This window comes from Bemisia tabaci, chromosome 6, assembly GCF_918797505.1.
Source record: "Bemisia tabaci chromosome 6, PGI_BMITA_v3".
Taxonomy (NCBI): domain Eukaryota; kingdom Metazoa; phylum Arthropoda; class Insecta; order Hemiptera; family Aleyrodidae; genus Bemisia; species Bemisia tabaci.
Genome location: NC_092798.1, coordinates 16,812,153 through 16,831,513, shown reverse-complemented (window position 1 = coordinate 16,831,513; position 19,361 = coordinate 16,812,153). Strand labels below are relative to the sequence as shown.

General features: G+C 36.2%; 1 protein-coding gene across 5 annotated transcripts; it reads right to left on the bottom strand.

Annotated features, from left to right (window-relative positions):
• Positions 1 to 270: 270 nt before the first annotated feature.
• Positions 271 to 13,374, bottom strand: l(2)10685 (5-methylcytosine rRNA methyltransferase l(2)10685). Of its 5 annotated transcripts, XM_019054527.2 has the most exons (11): positions 11,270 to 11,553; positions 9,616 to 9,721; positions 8,056 to 8,238; positions 7,287 to 7,543; positions 5,830 to 6,164; positions 5,062 to 5,193; positions 4,296 to 4,444; positions 3,417 to 3,541; positions 2,864 to 3,001; positions 2,219 to 2,367; positions 271 to 779 (listed from the first exon to the last, which is right to left on the bottom strand). In XM_019054527.2, exons 2-10 carry the CDS (start codon positions 9,709 to 9,711, stop codon positions 2,223 to 2,225), a joined length of 1,560 nt encoding a protein of 519 aa, XP_018910072.1. In that variant the 5' UTR covers positions 9,712 to 9,721; positions 11,270 to 11,553; the 3' UTR covers positions 271 to 779; positions 2,219 to 2,222. The 5 variants fall into 5 exon arrangements, with proteins under 5 accessions (XP_018910072.1, XP_018910071.1, XP_018910073.1 ...); XM_019054526.2 differs by lacking the exons at positions 271 to 779; positions 11,270 to 11,553 and adding an exon at positions 13,167 to 13,374 and having other exon boundaries at positions 1,523 to 2,367; XM_019054528.2 differs by lacking the exons at positions 271 to 779; positions 11,270 to 11,553 and adding an exon at positions 13,171 to 13,374 and having other exon boundaries at positions 1,523 to 2,367.
• Between the last annotated feature and the right edge of the window lie 5,987 nt (positions 13,375 to 19,361).

The following is a 19,361-nucleotide window of genomic DNA, read 5'->3' as shown; positions in this document are numbered from 1 at the left end:
AATAGTTCTTTGCATTGACACCACTTTGGTGTATTATTGAATAGGGCTATTATAAGGTTTATGTTAAAAATTGGATTATCAGGAAGTGGATGCATGTCTCAAGAGTATATGGATAGTCAGTGTTGAATGATGCATATCTCTGTGCAACATTTAGAAATGTCAGGTTACTTTCAATTTTTTTTTTTTTAGAGTAATATTAGGCAAAATATTTTCTAATTTTCTGTTAATTTTTTTCAAACGAGTGAAAAAAATGAGGAAAAAATATTGGTCGGTTTCCTTTCAAAATATAAAACATGATTAAAGACTTGCACTAACACAATCAGACATACATGATAAAGTTTTGAAGGTAATTGGCCCCCAAAAATGAAGACAAAAGTATAGAGAAAAAATTTCACAGATCGATCCATGAAAAAGCTATTAGTGCTTGGTTCTCAATGCTCCAGATGATATTTAATATTTAGTAATGCAAACATAATAAGAGCTTTAGTGTTGATTCGAGAAAAACGAGGTCATCTTAAGCTTTGAGCAGCAAAACAGAAATCCTGAGAAAGTCTGATTCGCAAACTGGAATGTAGGAATGATGAGAGATGAAGCGAAATTTACAAAAACATGAGGAATCGGAGGGCAGAAGCTTGATAAAATGGACTATGTTGGATTTTGCTTGAGGTTATTTTTAAAGTTCATCACAAAAATCCTCTGCATCCCTGCTCTTCATAGGAATCCGTTCATTTGCTGTGCTTCTATATCAACTTTTGATAATCCATGCTTATTCAGTGTATCTGTAATTTAGACACCCTATACTTCAATTTTTGTAAAACAAACCAACAATTCTCTAGTACAAAATTTGACTGGCGGAAATTTTTGTTTCTTCGTACGACGTTTGAATGTGAAAAATGTTGAGATCTCTTACAAGGATTACTTTGAGAAATTTTCAATGTGCAAACTTCATTTTCATGAAGTCTTGATGAGAAATCACAAAACGTAACGCGCTAAAAATTCTCTCTCTGCAGGTTAGAATACCCTGAATTTTCAAGTTTAATTTTTGAGCTGACTAAAGATACCTAAATCTCTACAAGTGTTTTCTATAAAGTCTATACAGGTACAGATGTCATTAGTGAGTGTTTTATATTCTTTTTTTTTGTTTTTTTGTTATTTGTTTATCAGCTTTATTGTATACTTATTTGTACTTAGACGAAAATAAATTGAATGCATCCCTTCATTCAAGGTTCTTCCTGAGAAATGCCCCCTTCCCACCGTAAATTATTGAGTTTCATCACTTGTTATCAATTCAAAACTATTCACAAAATTGTGCACAAATTGCGTTATTTATTATACACTAATCCCTCTGATTTAATACATGCACAAGTATTGTAAGTGCCGGATGTTTGCGTCTAAATTTCGAATTTTGCCTTTCTCACATTGATTTTTGGGCAAAAATGATTCTATAAAAAAGAAAAACCTGCAACAGCATCATATGATAGACCTCAAAAAGTTTCTGGGTACAAATGAATAAATAAATTAATTTGTGAAAGCACGGTATAGCTCAATTTATTTTTGGCAAATAAAATTTGCATCCAATTAAACAATGACAGAAAAAATGGAACTAATTGATTGATTTGTATTGATGTCGGCTCCGGTTTTAAAACATCGGAGTAATCAGCTGAAAACAGTAGTTGGCAGAAGAAGTCTTTTATTAGAGTAAAAATTCAACTACTGTCAAATAGAAATTAAAAAAGTATTCAATCTGCTTGCCATCCAAAAACAAACAACTTTAATTGTTGAAAAGTTTGGATTTACTACTAACCAAAAGAGCTGGCTTCATGACATTAGCTGTGATCTTTGAGTCACAATCCATTTATTATTGGAAAATCCACACAGCTGCCTCTTAAGCAGAGCTTCAGGGAGAAACAATGATTTAAGAATTAGATAATGTCAGATTTTTGCTTAGGAATTTTAAGACAAAATCTTGACAAAACCTTCAGAATAAGAAGTGGATGTTGGCCTGCACGATTTTATTATGGAGAAGGGGGGAATCAATATTGGTCGTCAACTTCTCGATATTTTAGGAGATCAAAGGTTACTAGCTCATGAGTTTCCTCCTGCTCAGCTCTCGCAAAATCAAATGCAAAAATGAAATGTAAAGTACTAAAGCTGTACTAAATCATGGGAAAATAATAAAAAATTCAATTATGATTTAATAATGAGAAAAATCACCTACTTCCTTATTTTACTCGCACAAGCTTGCAAAAATACATAGGGCCAAAATTTGCTGGTAGGTAAGGACAAACAAGGTGCCCGTATTTTAAATCTAATTTGGTTTCCAATGGGAAGAGCGGTCTTGCTACCTCCAGAACTTTAGACATATCCCTGGGAACATAAGAAGATCAGGGTTACGGTTTAAAATAATTACGAAAAGCATACATTTAAATAAGGGAAGAAGATAAAATCATTATCGTAGAAAGCTATGGTGTGTTTACATTCTCTGGATAGACTGCGCGTAGTTGAACAAAAGGAGAGATCACTTTAAGAGAAAAGAAGAGAATACTTTCCTTAGACAAACAAATTGAACCATTCTATCTGAAAGAGTTTAAGGCAAAACATCAAAAGGAAATTGCAAAATATTCTGTCGGAGGGACAGCAATCATGTACAAATAAGTGAGCGAACAGAAAAACTTGTTCAAAAACTTGTGCCATCTTTTTATCCTCAATAAGATTATACACTGAAGGTATAAGCTGACTACAGTGAGAAAAAAAGAAAGAAAAGAGATTTGATAAATCTTGAAAAACATTAGAAAGTGAGTTATTCAGTTTCGTGCATTAATACTTTTGACTCATCCATTCTGGTCAGAAAATAGAAACTTACTTGATCACAAACTGGAGTTCGGTTTCTTCCCAAATCTTTTTCAAAGCCATATGCACGACACCATCATTCTGGATTGGCGATAGAGTGCAAGTTGAATAAACAACTGTTCCACCTACAGTTACCAGCTTCAATGCATTTCTGTATCAAAGAAAATCAACGATCAAATAAATGATTAAAATAATTTGGAATAAAGATAAATAGAGGCATATGATTACTAAATCTTAAGTATATTGAGGATAATACAAAAATGCATGTTGCTTGAGATGTTCCTCTGTGATACATTATGACAGTTTTGTGTAGAGGTTATATGTTGGTTATTATTATAGAAAACGTTTTAATGTTTTAGACGTTTATGTAAAGTTTTGACCAGTGTACACAGGGCAATTTTGAGATCAATGTGAATTTCTTCCCTGGAAAATAAAAGGCAGGCTTTACACAAAATTTGCTTTCAAAAATTACCGTAAGAATACTGTCGAAAAACTTGAAATTACCAGATAATCAAACAACAATGAAAAATACCAAACTAAATGATTATGTACATTTGAGCACTTACACTAATAATGCAGCCTGCGCTTCTGGTAACTGCAGCCTTTCTTGGATTCTGTTCGGAGCGAAAATATTGTCATCGTTGTCATTCACACTGAGCCTATCAGTTGTACAAGGAACATCAACCAAGATCTAAAAACAGAAGAAAAATAGTACACAATAAAAACAATGCTACAGATTTGTTACTGAACTTTAAAGATCACTTCATTTACAATTAAAGGATTCCAATTATCTCTTTCTTTAAATGACCTTTGACACCAAAACTTTGCTAAATAAATGAAGGGAGAATTACAGTGTAGCAAATGACGAATTATGCTCCTTAAGATGGAGTTTCAAGGACTTTGGCTTTCCTGGCTGTAAAGGATAAATGAAATTTCAAATTGAAAAGGCTCCATACAATGTTGACATCAAATTAAAAAAGGCTAGGAAATTAGTTGGTTTTCACTGCATAACAGCAAATATCTTACCGCAAATGTATAGTAGCGATTGGTTTTTTCATGGATGATATCAATGAATATGATTTATCATCACTTAATCGGTCGATTTAAATTCGAGACACAGATCATGGGAATATCAGGGTGTCTACTAAAATAGGCTGGCCAAAAATCAGTGCTTCTTCAGCACTTTTTCAGTAAATTCCCAAAAAATTCAGTACCTCAACAGAAAAATTCAGTACTTTTTCAGTAGGTACCTCCGTTTGGTAAAATTCGAATAATTTCAAAAATTTGAATTTTTCTCGCTCAAATTGAGACAAAACTGACAAAAAAATGAAAAATATTCCGGACCTCTTGCAGAATTTCCGGACTTGTAGACACCCTGGAATATGCTATGTTACTTCTAAATGATGCAGCAAGGGGGCAAGGGTTCTTACTTCAAACATTCTTACCTTATTATAAAAATTGGTCTCTTCTTGGTATTGTGATCCATTGATATTAGTTACTGAAACTTTGTCATCGATATCCGTGAAATAGTCTTTCAGTATATACCTTAATCTTTTTAATCTTGTTTCAGAAAAATCATTGCAGGTAAGAAATCCTAGAAGAGCAAAAAAAATGTTTTTCAGGATGAAAACAATCCTTACAAAAGCTACGATACTGGAACAGTATGTGTTCCTGTCATGAAACATTAAATGGACCTATTTATGCTAACAGGAACCATATCTCATGCAAACCCTATGCACACAGTTCCTTTAGCATAAATATGTCCAAATGGAATGAGCCATCAATGGCTGTTCAAGAAAAACTGGGCTTAGGCTTGCCAGTTAACCCATGAATTGTAATATCTGTAGTATGAATTAGGCAATTGATGAGGCATCTATCTGTGAGCTCATTGACTAAAATACCATACTAGAATACTGAACTATTCAAAACAGAAAAATACAGGAGTACAAAACAGAAGCCTAAAGTTCAATTCAACTCTTCCTCTCATACTAATATTACTCCCATCTTGGAGTTGGTACTGCATACATGCAGCCCCTAGTAGTGACCTTATTTTATAATGGTATGTTTTCATCACTTCCTTTCCAGTGGTAAGATACACATTAATAGTGTGGGGACCCATTGAATATGAAGAAAAATAATCATTTTAGAATTCAAAATCCAAAAATATATTTTATGTTAGTATCGACTGGAATATCTGCTTCCTTCACTTACTGGGAAACAATGTTTGGAGCATTATTAACGATTTTCCTCCTGGCGCAGCACACAAATCTAGAATCCTGTCATTAGGCTGTAGATTTAATGCAAGGATAGGAAACAAACTGGCTCCGTCCAACAGAAAATAATCTGCAAAGAAAAAAGAAACTAATACATCAAAATCTAGTCGATAAAAACATGAATGGAAATCAAAAGATATCTGTAAAGTCAATGAGAATAATTTTGTGAAGCTTTTAATGACTTTACGTAAAAAATAATAATCTGAAATTTTTCAAATTAGGATAATTTCGTACCTTGTTTCTATGGGTATTTCTAAAATTAACCTAACCTTATCTTACATCAACAGAGCAAGGAAATCATTTTGATGGCAACCACCACCTAAAAGCTTCTCCCATGCTCTTTAAAGCATATTGTCTGTGATTATTTTTCGTTGAAAAGAGATCCGGCATATATACGATTAAAATTCAAATAATAAATTAATTGACCAGGCTGGGGCATGGGCTTTATGGAATAAAAAAGGTAATACAGTTGATAAACGAAAAAAAGCAAAGAAATTGGTAATATTCCTGTTAACCTGTAAAGGTATAAAAAAATCTGCTGTATTACATTCAGGTAAAACTTCTCCACCCCCTATAACCCTGCACGACAACAGCAATAAAACGCATTCTTCAAGAGCATTCTACCATATTCAAATGACCTTTTAAGCTATGAATGAAAGACATATTAAATTGAAAAGAAAGAATAAAGTTTTAGAGAGATACATACCAAAAAGGTCTGTTGATCCTCGCTTTGGGGAGCTGAAATCTTCTATGTTGCCTGTTTCATAGGTGTAAATATTCAGATTAGAGGGGAAAACGATGGGTGCATCTTCAGTGATGTAGATTGGAAACTCACTCTCTGTCTCATAGTACCCATAATGTTTTGATTCAGGAACATAATCCTCTAGTCCCTGAAGCTTGGTTGCAGGCACAAAATCATAAAGAGCATCCGCAGACCGCACAAGACGACTTTTGATCTCTTCTTCAGTGGGTTCTAAATTCCCTCCATCATCAATGGGGCTTGGAGGCTCTTCATCATCTTCGGTATTCATCAGTGCAGCTCTGAAATATAAGAGAGCCAGAGTTAATAAGTTTGGGAGATTCATAATTGCCATGATTTCGTCTTCAAATTCCTTGCTTCTCCCTTATTCCCTAACTTCCCTTGACCTTCAAACAAAATTTCAATTTTTTTTTTTTTTTTTTTTGTTGACTTTGTCTGAACTCAGGCTAAACTTTCCTTGTTTAGAGATCAATTTATGTATGAAGGCATTCAGTGGTAAAAATATGAGAGGCCTTTAAAATGACCAGAAAAGGTAAACAACTGGAAGATTGGTGATGTGTTTCAGTGATTAGTAGATGTGTTAGTGATTCCTTGACTTTTCCCACTAATGCCCGGGCTTTTCCCTATCGTCAAAAATTCCCTAATTTTTCAGACTGCTGGCAACCCTGGAGATTTTATGAAGAAGTACAAAAAGGTCTTCATAAAGCCAAGGGGTTGATTTTTTAAAAAAAGTTCATGGACACAGGAGCAAAGTAAGATTACATTGAAAGCAAGTTGTGTGATTGGTCAGTCATTTCACTTAATTACACTAATTGGACCGCGTTAAACAGAAAGGAACCAAGCCACATCAGCTATTGCCAAATTGAATTTGCTAATTTAATTTTTTACATGAAAACAGTTGTGCGGATTTTCGTGCAAATTTCAGTGAATTTTCTCCATCGTACGAAGCAAATTCCTCAACATTTTCAAAGGGATCCGAGCAAACGTTTTCTCGTAAAAAAATAAATTGCCCAGTTAAAATTGGCAATAGCTGATGTGGCTTGGTTCCTTTCTGTTAAACGCGGTCCAATTCTTGTCTTTCCTGAGTCGAATTGACCCAACCCGACAGATTTTTTCGGCTATGCAACCTAATGAAGCTGCAAAGAGGTGCGCAATATGGTCACAACAAATTGTCATTATTTGAGGGAAGTTGGTGACATTGAGATGGGCTACAGATCAAAGCCCATAATTAGGAAAAGCTGATGGTGAGCCCAAAATGTGAATCAAATCAAATACTTGAATGTAGCCTTGCTAGAGGCAAGGCAGTAATTTTGTCAATTGCACTTCACACTTTATTGGATAGTTAGAAAATTACAGTGTGTTGTGGTAAGATTGAAAGAATAATTATAATTCTCAAAACTCACGGCTTCTCAGCGGCAGGAGACTCAACCTCTACATCAGCAGATTGCATATACGTTAAAGTCTTGTCTAAGGGTACATTTGGAATCTTTTTCTGAGCTTCTTTCTCTAGCGATGAAATCCTTAAGGTGTTCATTTTTGCATCAAGGTCAAGTTTATATACTTCATCCTTCTTTAATGGCTCCAAGTAGTTGCTTGGTTCCTCTGCAAGTTTCTCAGCTCTAAGTTCGAACATTCGCCTTACATTTACAGCACCTTTATTCTAGAAAATTAATGAATAAACCATGTATCATTCATCAAGTACAAATACATTTTAAAAAGTAATCACTTTTAGAGGAATAAATGCTTGAATTAGCAAGAATGGATGTTTATTGGACGATAAAAGTATATTTGTAGCAACATTTTTGTTGAATTGGGTCATAACATTAGGCAAAATATTTTGTTGAATTTGGGAATCTACTTTTCATGTTGAGGTATATTTAAAGAGCTCAGTATTCCTTGCAAGAAAGCAAACTTACCTGCTACGCAAACACCACTCCCTAGCACAACGATCACCGATACCATTAATTTTTTGGAAATTAATTAAATCTAAGAATAAACATTAGGTTGTCTGTGTGGCAAATTCAAATCTTCATGACAGTTATGTTGTCAAACATGAAAAATCTCGAGTGTACAGAGAGTTTATTTTGAGATTTTTTTCTCAACAAATGACAGTTTCATTAAAATGTCAGGGACACCAGAAATCTAGAACAAAAGCCCAAGAATTACACAAACCTCTAATTTATTCATAATTTTGTCTGCATCACTGTAATTATTTACAACTGCACAATATTTCTTCGGGCATAACAGTGCCAGACGCATTGACTTCCATTTTCTTGCACCATAAACATTGGCATAAAAATCATCAAAATGTTCCATGGCATGATCTTTGGGGAATTTTGTTCTCCTTAAAACAGCCTGAAATTGAAAAAATTAAAATGTAGAGATACATGAAAATTTGAAAATTTAGAATTACATAAATTGATACAGATTTACTGATGAAAGGTGTCCCCTCTGTTACAATTCCTGATAATACCAAAACCAGGATCAATTAAAGCATGGATTTTAAAGTGGCCCCCCAAAAAATGAATAAAGGAACAAAGAAGTAAATAAACAACAGGTGATTCAGAGTAGAATTTCATCTCCCCAGAGGAAAAAAAACTGCCTGCAGTGGCAGAAACCTTCAAGAGGCAGACAATCCCCTATGAGAGCGACTTTTTTTGGTCCTGGGGAATTTCCAGCACCTTTCAATGTATTTTCACCTTTTGTAGGCAAACACGGATGGTGAAAATGAGCCACTTCAGCATGAATGATCTCTGTCAGGGACACTTGATACACTTGTCGAGCACTTGAAAACTCATAGCATTTCCCGTTCTGTACGAGGGTTCATGGATCTCTTTTGTTTGCATTCTATTCCAATGAATATAATACGATTTTCAAATTGATATTTTACACAGAAAATTTCATTGCCTCTCAAAAAGTTAATGGGAAACAGATGAAAGTCACTGACTTTATCCATTAATTGATAGATATTTGTGGTTTCAATTTGTAACTCATTGTTTTCTTCTTTTTTTTTTTTAAAAAAAAAGAAACTTGTTCTGGTTTAACTTAAGTTTGATGTAATGTACTATACTAGCTTCATTAAAATATTAGAAAAATGAAGTTTAATCATTAATAACAAGCTAGGTAAGTGCCAATGAAACAAAAATTGAGTTAGACGTGACATATTATTCCAAACACCAAGGACAATACGCTGCATAACAAGCTAAGTGCCGCTAAATCTAGAGTAAGGCTCATGGTGTCTAAAACACAGCATCAGTGGTACAAGCCGTGGCAGTTTTCAGAAAAAGGTGAATATGTAACTCGAAACCAACTATTTGACACCTAGCCTGCTTTTCATGATAAGTCTCCAATTATTGATTAATTTGAAGACCACAGGCATTTTTGTAGTACATATATTTTTTAGTTCTCTTGGTCTGTAAGAAGGTTTTTTTTTTCTTAAAAAAAACTGCCACCACCTCATACCACTGATGCTGTGTTTCAGACGTTTCACCAATCTAGAGTTGGTGGTACTCTGCGTATTGTCCTCTGTGTTTGGGATGATATGTCACGTCTAACTCGATTTTTGATTTATTAGGACTCTTTTAGCCTGTTAATCATGACTGATCTTCATTTTTCTACTATTTGAGTGAAAATAGTGCTATACATCAAATACAAGTTAAATCGAAACAAGCTTCTGAGGTTGAATTCTTCCGTACTCGCAAACTCCATTTTAGAAATGAAAAACCAACTTACCCAATGATTAGGTCCTTGTCCTTTGCATCTAATAGGACATTTCAGGAAGCTTAAATCAGTTTTCAGAAGGACACCGGGCAATTTGTGAGTCATCATTTTTTGTTACCTGAAAAAATGAACATATCTGACTGTCTCAAAGTAGTAACTTGTCAGTGATGAATTAATGATTACACTAACTCCTCTGCAACGGCATCACACAGTTGTTCCTTAATAGCCATCAGTCCTATGATTGTATAGAGAAAAAAAAGGAGGTGTTTGCATTTCAGGCAACTTGGATTTTTTTGATGACATAGGTCGGTCCAAACGATTTATATCATCGATTTTCTTTGAGTTGGTGTAGTTTATGGAAAAATGTCTTTCTGTAATAACTGTTTGAGATTATATCATGAGTTGATTTAAGCAAAAAAATCATACATTATGGTCCGTTTTTCATACTTCGAATTCCGGATTTTGCTGAAGTATCGACGCCATGTTCATCCGACCTATGTCACAGGGTAAACAATCCTCAAGATGCAAACACCTCCTTTTTTTCTCTATGCTAAGATTGAAATGGTAGTGCTTTGTAAAAAGCCAAAATATTTTGCATATGAATAAATTGCTGCAGGATATGGTGCAGAATTTTTAGCGGAGACCTAAGTATATGGATTGCATTTTGCAAAAAGGAACCAGGAGCATTGCAATGTTGCTAAGATTGTGCAACTTCTTTTGTCTTGGAATAATACCTGATTATCCATTGACAGTTTCTACTTTACTCACTAAAAACTGTAAATTTAAGACGAAAATTACCATCTAAAATTTCATATTTTTTCATGATTTCAGTAATATTATTGCAAAGGATGAAAATGCACAATCTTAGCATCATTACAATACTTCTGGTTCCTTTTTGGAAAAAGTAATCCACATGTGAATGTGTAGGTGTGACATCTTCTGAGAAAAATCATCAGCTGTTCTTCATTTGAGAGCATGACTCTGATGCTATTTTCCTGTACTTAATGATACCGAGTGAGCTTTTTAAACACACAGAGAAAACTTTGGGTGAACCAATCAATTCACTTATCAACAGTGTAAGCCGGCAATCACATAACTCAGTTTGCGACGTCGCAGACTTCCTGTCATACTTTATTTTTTTTAACGGAAAACTACTCAATGGCAATTCTTTGAAACTGCCGTGATTATTTTTCTCTGTGCAGGGAAATTCTACACAAACTCCAAGGAATGATGTCACTTTATTCTCCTTTGAACAAAGAACATAGAGGCGGAGATTTTCAGACACCGCAAACGAGATATGTGATTGCCGACCCACACCGTCGTTATATTTCAACAACTAGGTATTCTCAGAGACCACGTAAGTATCTGAATGCGCAACGTTGCAGAGCTCCTGTCTTGCGAGGTTATTGATTTTGGGAGCTACTCAAGGGCATTTCGGGGAATTTTTCTCTTCTGTTTGGGGAAAATGTTCTGAAAATTTCAAGAGACAAAGTTACCACTGTCCCCTTTAAAAGATAAAATCAAGGTGCAGATGTTCTAAAACACTGCAATCAATGGAAATGCATTCTGAGTTCAGCCATCATTTTGCAATGACATGATACCTCCTGCAGGGATTTTGAGATACTGAAAAGAAAGGGATTATGTACGAATAGGGGCAACTACTTACGTTAAAAGGAAGCTGCTAGCAGAGACATTAAGTAAGTTTGTGAAATCGGAAGTGTTCATCCAAATGACTTCAATTCAACGTGTTACTTACGTTCTTATTATTTGGTACACTGAAGTATTTCGCCGAACTTATGTTGCCACAGATACCACATTCATTCAACGTTTTTCTTATCCCAAAAAGCTCTGTCACCTACAAAAACTCTGAAGCTCACCATGCAAGTCGATTTCTTTCATGAGCTCACTTTTAGATTTTCTAGATTTTCTAACCTAAAACCGGCCATAACCAAAACAATCATGCCGTCATTTTAACCAACCTCAAGAATGTAAAAGAAAGAGGGAGAAAAAAGCGAAAGAGAAAGCAAATATCAATATTTGTGATAGGAATAGTTGTAAGAAGTTTTTTTTTATGGTATTCAGGCAAGAAATAATAGTTATATTCGAGAAAAGAGTAGTTTGCGTTTCGAACTCTCGGGTTGTTTTTACGTTGGCAACTTGGAAAGGCGCTATTTTTAATTTGACGCACTTGACCCTTACCGAGCGCAACCCCCTTTACCGAAGTAGATACTATTTGCATCGTTTCAGTATTATTCCAACTTCTTAGTGACAAATCATGACAAAATCATTGCTCATCAAGTAGCCAGAGGCGCACAACTTACATCTCTGAGTTATTAAGTTATTGATTTAAGTCAAAAAACTTGCCTGCCGAATGCGGTCTAGTGGGAAAAGCGTGTGTGTCAACGACTGATGTGGTGTAGATAGCTAAATTCGAAATTTGGGTATCTATATATAGATAGATTCTAAAATTCCAATTAAAAAAAAAATGATTTGACCGAAATATCCGATTAAAATTTCCGAAAAAATAAATGTTACTCTTTCATATAAAATCATCAGAGTCACGCCTAACGTCAGAGGCGCGAAACGCTTCGGGGAGTTGAACCACTAAGCGGACAGGAGGCGTTGCCTCCTAGTTTTTGACGAAGAGCATAAATATGTTTAAAATTTAGGTGTTGATTCCCAGCAAAATTGAAGCTTTAATTATGAGGGGAAGAGGTAGGGGGGCGGGGGGAAATTAGAGGAGAGAATTCTGCAAGCAAGCCGGGTGCAAGAATGTTCATTAGAATAGCTCCTCACGTTACTCTGATTATCTCCCGTATGGTATGCCTCACACTCACTTACAATCTTTACTCGAGTCCTTGGGCGTTCCAGCCCTCTGACACAAATTCAATTTCAGTTCTGTCTAGTCCGTCTAGTCGGGTTATTCAACACTCGAAAATTTTCAAATAATTTTAATTTTTTTTTTCATTCTGTTTCGTTTGGAATTAGAATTCTGGCTCATAGTTCGTGGTCGTGTGTTCAATACTTTTTTCATACACACAACGAAGTTACCCCGTTTAGAATTTAGCTTAATTTCAAAAACTGATCGAGCAGGGAGAAAAAACTCCCCTAGTATTTCTCGGCTTTATGCTTACCCTAAGTTATATTTTTCATTGATTTTTACACTCTCTCCCGCTAATTCTATGCTCTATTTAGCACATGCATTCAACTGAATGTTAGTCATTCCATTTTATGGCGTTCTGAACACTTGCACGCGACACGTAAGTCTGTGAACATCTACTGATTATCGTAAATGAATAAGACTATTTATTCGCGTTTTCACATACGAATCATTTCGCTGAATCAGCAGAATTTGTATTTGTGTAGTGTTTTCGCCTCTAATATCCACTTTTTTGCAGAAGGACATCTTCTTTATCCTACATTATGCCTATTGTTCGGGACGTTCTTTTGGCATAAAATTTTAATTTTCTTTGGTTTACCGTAAAATACGTTTTAATTAATGACGAGTTCTAAGACAAGTTTAATTTTTTTCTTTTTTTTAAATCAAAAATATGTATACGTACCTACCTTATTTGCCAGAGGATTCAAAGGTTTTTAATGCGTAGTTTATTCTGAATGGTAATGTCAAACTTAGGTATGGATCTGCGTTCAGGTGATGCTACTACACCCTCTTGTGGAAGTGAATGACGCGGAGGAATTTACGTTTGCCATGGGGCTGAATCACTAAGTCTAAACTCGGTAATAAAATGCTGCACACTGCTTTGGCCAAATGCGAAGACAAGAGCGTTTCGAAAATTGCGCATCTTTATTGCATTGTATTAATTTATCAACAGAGTCAGACGATGTGGAACAGAGCCATAATTCTCTTATAATAATAGACCCACGTGTGATTTCTCTCAGGGAGTAAACAACCATCGACATATCGATCAGATTTGACTTAAGTTGGTTAGACGGTTGCCATTTTTTTTGTGTCAGAGCGACGTGCGATATATCGCATCGATTCGTTCCATAATTTCAGCTACTTGTCATTTTTTTTCGAATTTTGAGATCGCACTTCTGTTGTCATGAGACTAAAAAATTCATGTACCAAACTTGACGAAGAAAATCAACGTATTAAAGGCAGGGTTTTTTTTGGAGGAAAAATATCGCATCCGAGTGCAGATTCGATATCAGTGTATTTGTCATTTTTTGTGTCAGAGCGACGTGCGATATATCGCATCAATTCGTTCCATAATTACAGCTACTTGTCTTTTTTTCGAATGGTACCGAATTGGACAAAAAAATTCAACTTATTAAAGGCAGGGTTTTTTTAGAGGAAAAATATCGCATTCGAGTGCAGTTTCGATAACAGTATACTTGTCATTTTTTGTGTCAGAGCGACGTGCGATATATCGCATCGATTCGTTCCATAATTTCAGCTACTTGTAATTTTTTTCGAATTTTGAGATCGCACCTCTGTTGTCATGAGACTAAAAAATTCATGTACCAAATTTGACGAAGAAATTCAACGTAATAAAGGCAGGGTTTCCTTAGAGGAAAAATATTGCATTCGATACTGATATCAAAACTGCACTCGAATGCGATATTTTTCCTCTTAAAAAACCCCTGCCTTTAATGCGTTGAATTTCTTTGTCAAATTTGTTACATGAATTTTTTTTGTCCCATAAAAATAGAAGTGCGATCTCAAAATTCGAAAAAAATGACAAGTAGCTGAAATTATGGAACGAATTGATGCTATATATCGCGCGCCGCTCCGTCACAAAAAATGGCAACCGTCGAATCAACTTAACTCTAGTTTTGCATCTCACTCATTGCGGAATAAGAGACAAGACAGAAGAGGCGCGTCCTTCAGCTGGTGAAAAATTTCCTACGAAAACCCGAAATTAAAGTCAAATGAGATTCACAATTAGCACGAAACTTTTAAGTCACATTGACAAATATCGAGGGCGAAAGAGACCCAAAAAGAAAGTGTTTTCACGAAAATGCCCAAAAACCGCCCGTTTTTGGGCTCGCGACATTGGGGTTTGTGTGCGGTTTTTTCATCTTTAGAATGACCTTTTATACATATTGAAATAGCGGTTTGCGGTGATCATTAAGAATATCTGAATATCTGGTGTAATTTCCTGTATTTTTCACGAAGCCTCCTTTGGTTTTCCGGGAGGGGGAGGGGCATGTTATCTATACAGGTTGTGCACAAAATATGGATACTTGTTAATATCTCGAGAGCGATGGCAGATTTTGCCATGCGATTTGAACGAAACTTCTTTGAATGAAAGAGGGTACAAATTACATGGGGAATTATGACTCCCCTTTTTTCCGGGGGAGGGGGGGGGGGTGTGGGAAGCAATTCCTTAATTTCGAACGGGAGCCTCCATCGGGTGACACCTTGTTGAATAGAACGTGAAGAGAGACACAATTTGGCGTTAATCGCAGGTAGATGTCTATCACCTATTCAGAATGGTGACTGATTTCAGACAGAATTCGACAGTGGAATACTCGCAAAAATTAGTGATAATCAGAGTCTTTTTTTCTGCTATGATACGTTGTTTCCAAAAAATGTTAAATGGCGTTTACGGCGTTTTTGCATTGCACGGTAGTATTGATAGATCGACCATTCACCCCTCGCCACTGGTGCGATTCTAAGCATTCCGGTACTTTTCAAAGTCTCCTCGCGGGACCCAAGTACAACGATTCACACATATTGAATGTACCAAGCTTGGTAACCTAGCGCAAAGCACCACATCACAATCTATCAACGTCATTCATCAGGTCAGCCATGGATGGACAGTGTTCGAGACTCTAAGCTAATGTACTGTCAAGTGTTCATAATTTCTTTTTGGTTTGACATTATGCACCTCGACAGTGTGGCAGCTCAGAGAAAATCGGCGATATCCTCAACAAAAAACTGCTGGGAAGGAATGGATACGACAACACTGGACCGAGTCGATGGGAGAAGTCGGACAAAATCTGGAAATTTTGGATGCTATATTTGTAAAAATATAAGACACCGAAGTTTGAGAGTGGTTCCATTGGTTTTTTCGTGAGATTTTCTTTCAGGTACACCCCTTGAAATTTAATTTGCTTAAGTGTTCATAATTTCTTTTTGGTTTGACATTATGCACCTCGACAGTGTGGCAGCTCAGAGAAAATCGGCGGTATCCTCAACAAAAAACTGCTGGCAAGGAATGGACACGACAACACTGGACCGAGTCAATGGGAGAAGTCAGACAAAATCTGGAAACTTTGGATGCTAATATTCGTAAAAATATAAGACAAAAAAGTGTAAGAGTGGTTCCATCGTTTTTTTCGTGAAACTGCCTTTCAGGTCAGGGCCGGATTAAGGGGGTGGCCACATGGGCCGCGGCCCATAGCGGGAAATTCAGGAGGCGGCAAATTTTGCAATTTTTTTAAATGTTGCTATAAAAAAATCGGATTCAGGAAAAAAATTATCAATAAGAGAAGGAAACAAAATATCTTTTTCCTAAGAGTATGGTAATTTCTAATTTTGCCGTTTTTCGGCGACACAAGAGACAGCATCTTTAATTAGTCGAGTTAAGAGAGGAACTTAACACGCAATTTTGCCTGGAGCTCAGCTCTGAGAGGAATGACAACGAGAACTTGAGATGAAAAGGACAAGCCCTCGGCGCGGCGGTCAGCATGTAATACATATTAGCGCCTACAAGACTGCATAAATACTTCACCCATTGCGCCAAACACAGTGCGGTCACGCGGTCAGGAGCGGTTGGCGTGAAATGCATAGCGCCTACAAGACTGCAGGAATACTTCACGCATTGCGCCAAACACAGTGCGATCAGCGCGGCGCGGCGCAGGCGCAGCGGCGGAAGTTAAAATTATTAAACCACATTTATGTTTGTTCTATCATAATTTTTTGGTTCATTTCTTATAAATGGAGGGTCTTGTCCACACAGAGATAGGTTTACGGAACTTAACTTTCGCGTCAAGTTCCGTGAAATTTTGCTAGTAGTGTTGACAGGGCTTTCGCAAAAAAAAAAAAAATATATCCAACACGAGTAGGTAAACGCGTCTTATGCACCTCTCCCCTTCCGGCATGTTCACTTGATGGTTTTTATTGATGTTTCAAAACGAATGAGAAGGGGGCGGCAAAATACAGGTGGCCCATGGGCGGCAAGTAGGTAGATCCGGCTCTTCTTGAGGTACACCTCTTGAAATTGAATTTGTGACGAAATAAGCATCAAAATTTGAAATTTTAGCCGAACATTTCATGTCCGACTTATTCTAGTAGATCATTCCACTCTGCGACAGAACAACTTCGTGAAACCGACTCCTACTGAGGCTTGATCAACAAATATTCACTCGCCGAGAGGTTTTGGACCGTCGATTCATGGGCAAGAGGTAATATTTTAAAAATGATCAACTCCATCGCTCCATTTGTCTACCTATTAACACTACAGCTTACATCCATGCAGTATCTCAGGCGCTAGAACGTAACTGTTCGTGCTTGGGAGTATATAGCGGTATCCCGTGAAATTGAAGGCGGATTGTGAATCTCTCCCTCGTTTGATGATCCGGATCTTGTCTACTGAAGGACTTAGCTCGCCTTCATCACGGAAAATTTTCATTTGTAGTCACACACGGAAGAGGGAAAATTCGTCTACGGATGAAACATTTTAAGAATTGCGATTTTTGTCGAGTTGGGTGGTAAAATCAGATTTTAATACTTATTCTGTAAGAAAACTCTCTCTGGCGACTTGAAAAATAAGTTGCAAACTGTTTATTTTTATTTCAGAAATTTATGTTATAGTTCCCTCTGATTCAAATAATACTTCCACTGTTTCTTTCAGTAAAAACACGTCCGTTTTTGTGTCAATAAAAAGCATAAAAATATGTTGTCACGCAAAAATCTCGAGCTTTTAATACTGAAGAACAGAAGTTCAAATCTCAAAATTGTCGGATAGTAACGTATTTTTATACATTTCGTTGACACAAAAATGGGCGTATTAATACTAGAAGATATTATTCACAAAGTATATACGTCAAAAGGGACTATAGTTGCATGGAATTTGCGTACTTCATAATTAATGTTATTTTCACTCATTAACAGATATAGTTCCTTCAACAAAAATTCGTTAAGTGAGTATAAACCGTTCGCAACTTGTTCTTTCTACTATCAGTACAAAGAGTTTTCCAATACAGTATTAAAATCTGGTTTTACTAATCTGGCTCGAAGAAAATCGCTCTACTTAAAATGTTTCTTCCGGGGACGAAGTAGGTACCTATTCCTCTCCTGTTTGTGATCACAAATGAAAGGTTTCCGTGATGAAGACGAGCTATGTCCTTGAATGGGCAAGATCCGGCTCATCAAACGGGGAATAGGTTCACAATCCGCCTTCAATTTCACTTGATACCTCAAAACACACCGAAGTACGAATAGTTACGTTCTTGCGCCGGAGATACTGCGCGGTTGTTTCGTTTTACTTGAAAATTCGGATGTAGCACCACAATTTCGAAACGGAATTGCTTTCTTGATTTAAAAATTACAAGATATTGTAGCGCTGAGTTTTTCTTCCAGTATAAAAATTTGAAACATACAAAACGGAAGTTATGACTTTCCTTAACTTTTAAAAATTTATAAATTCGGAGATCAATTTATAAATTGGAATTAAATCCTTCGTAATTTGGATGTTAAAAGTTCACAAAATGTGATTACCCATGTCATGCGAAGGAGTCCTTAAAGGTAGGGGGGGGGGAAAAATTGAATTAGATAATCATATCATCGTTTAGAGATCAGTCGATTTGATACAAAATAACTATACTAAAATCCCAAATAATAGACACATTCGATGGCAAAAAACAATTAAATTTGCCAGCCCTTTTACCAGCTTCGGAAAAATTCATTCTAAACGGTCATAACATCATGCATCGTGTAAATTATGGCTTCAAATTTTGACTCAATGCTCTTAAGAGTTTTGGATCAGAGTAAAAAGCTCTTTGGGTTAAAAACTGAAACTTTATATCCTTTGCCCCAAATCAATCGGTTTTCCCGATTTTCCCGCTGTGCTGAACGATTTGGTTTGGGTATACTCCTTTATGGCCTTTTCTCCTGTATCCATAATCAGTCGTCCTCGATATTTTATAGATCTAGTAATTTAAAATTGCATATTCAATAAATGTGTAATTATTTTGATCCAACATCCCTCTTAGTTTGATGTCATAACCTTGCTCCAACCAAAGCTCCATTAATCTCATCGTTATTACTCCTCATATGCATGGCTGATTAATATACAAACTTTTCCAGTTCTAAAAATAGTTTCATTTTAAAAGAATGTGCTCCGTGCTTTTAAATTGAGGCTACTAGTTCCAAAGTGTATAGTGTCCATTTTGGTCGACATCGAGTTAGGAAAGAATTCTTAATCAACCACTAGAGGAGAATCGAAAAATAATTTAATTGTGTGCCAAAACAGCCAAAATCATTTTCAATTAGCAGTATTAAAAAGGTAGGTCACAGCAGAACGTACAGTACTAAGAACAGTTTTTTGCGCTTTTGTGTCAAACCACTTTTATGGACATTGTACACTTTGGAAGGAGTATAGCCTCAATCATCAGTGCAATAGATGACAGGCGACGAGGGCAGCATCGAAGAATCAGTTAATGGAAATTCGACGATGGCAGACGCCAAAGTATGCGATCATTTCAACGATGCACATCGCCCGGGGTTCGACATCCGATGTGCGTTCCTCCAGTTGCAATTTTGATTGAGTTATTCGAGGCTCTCATCC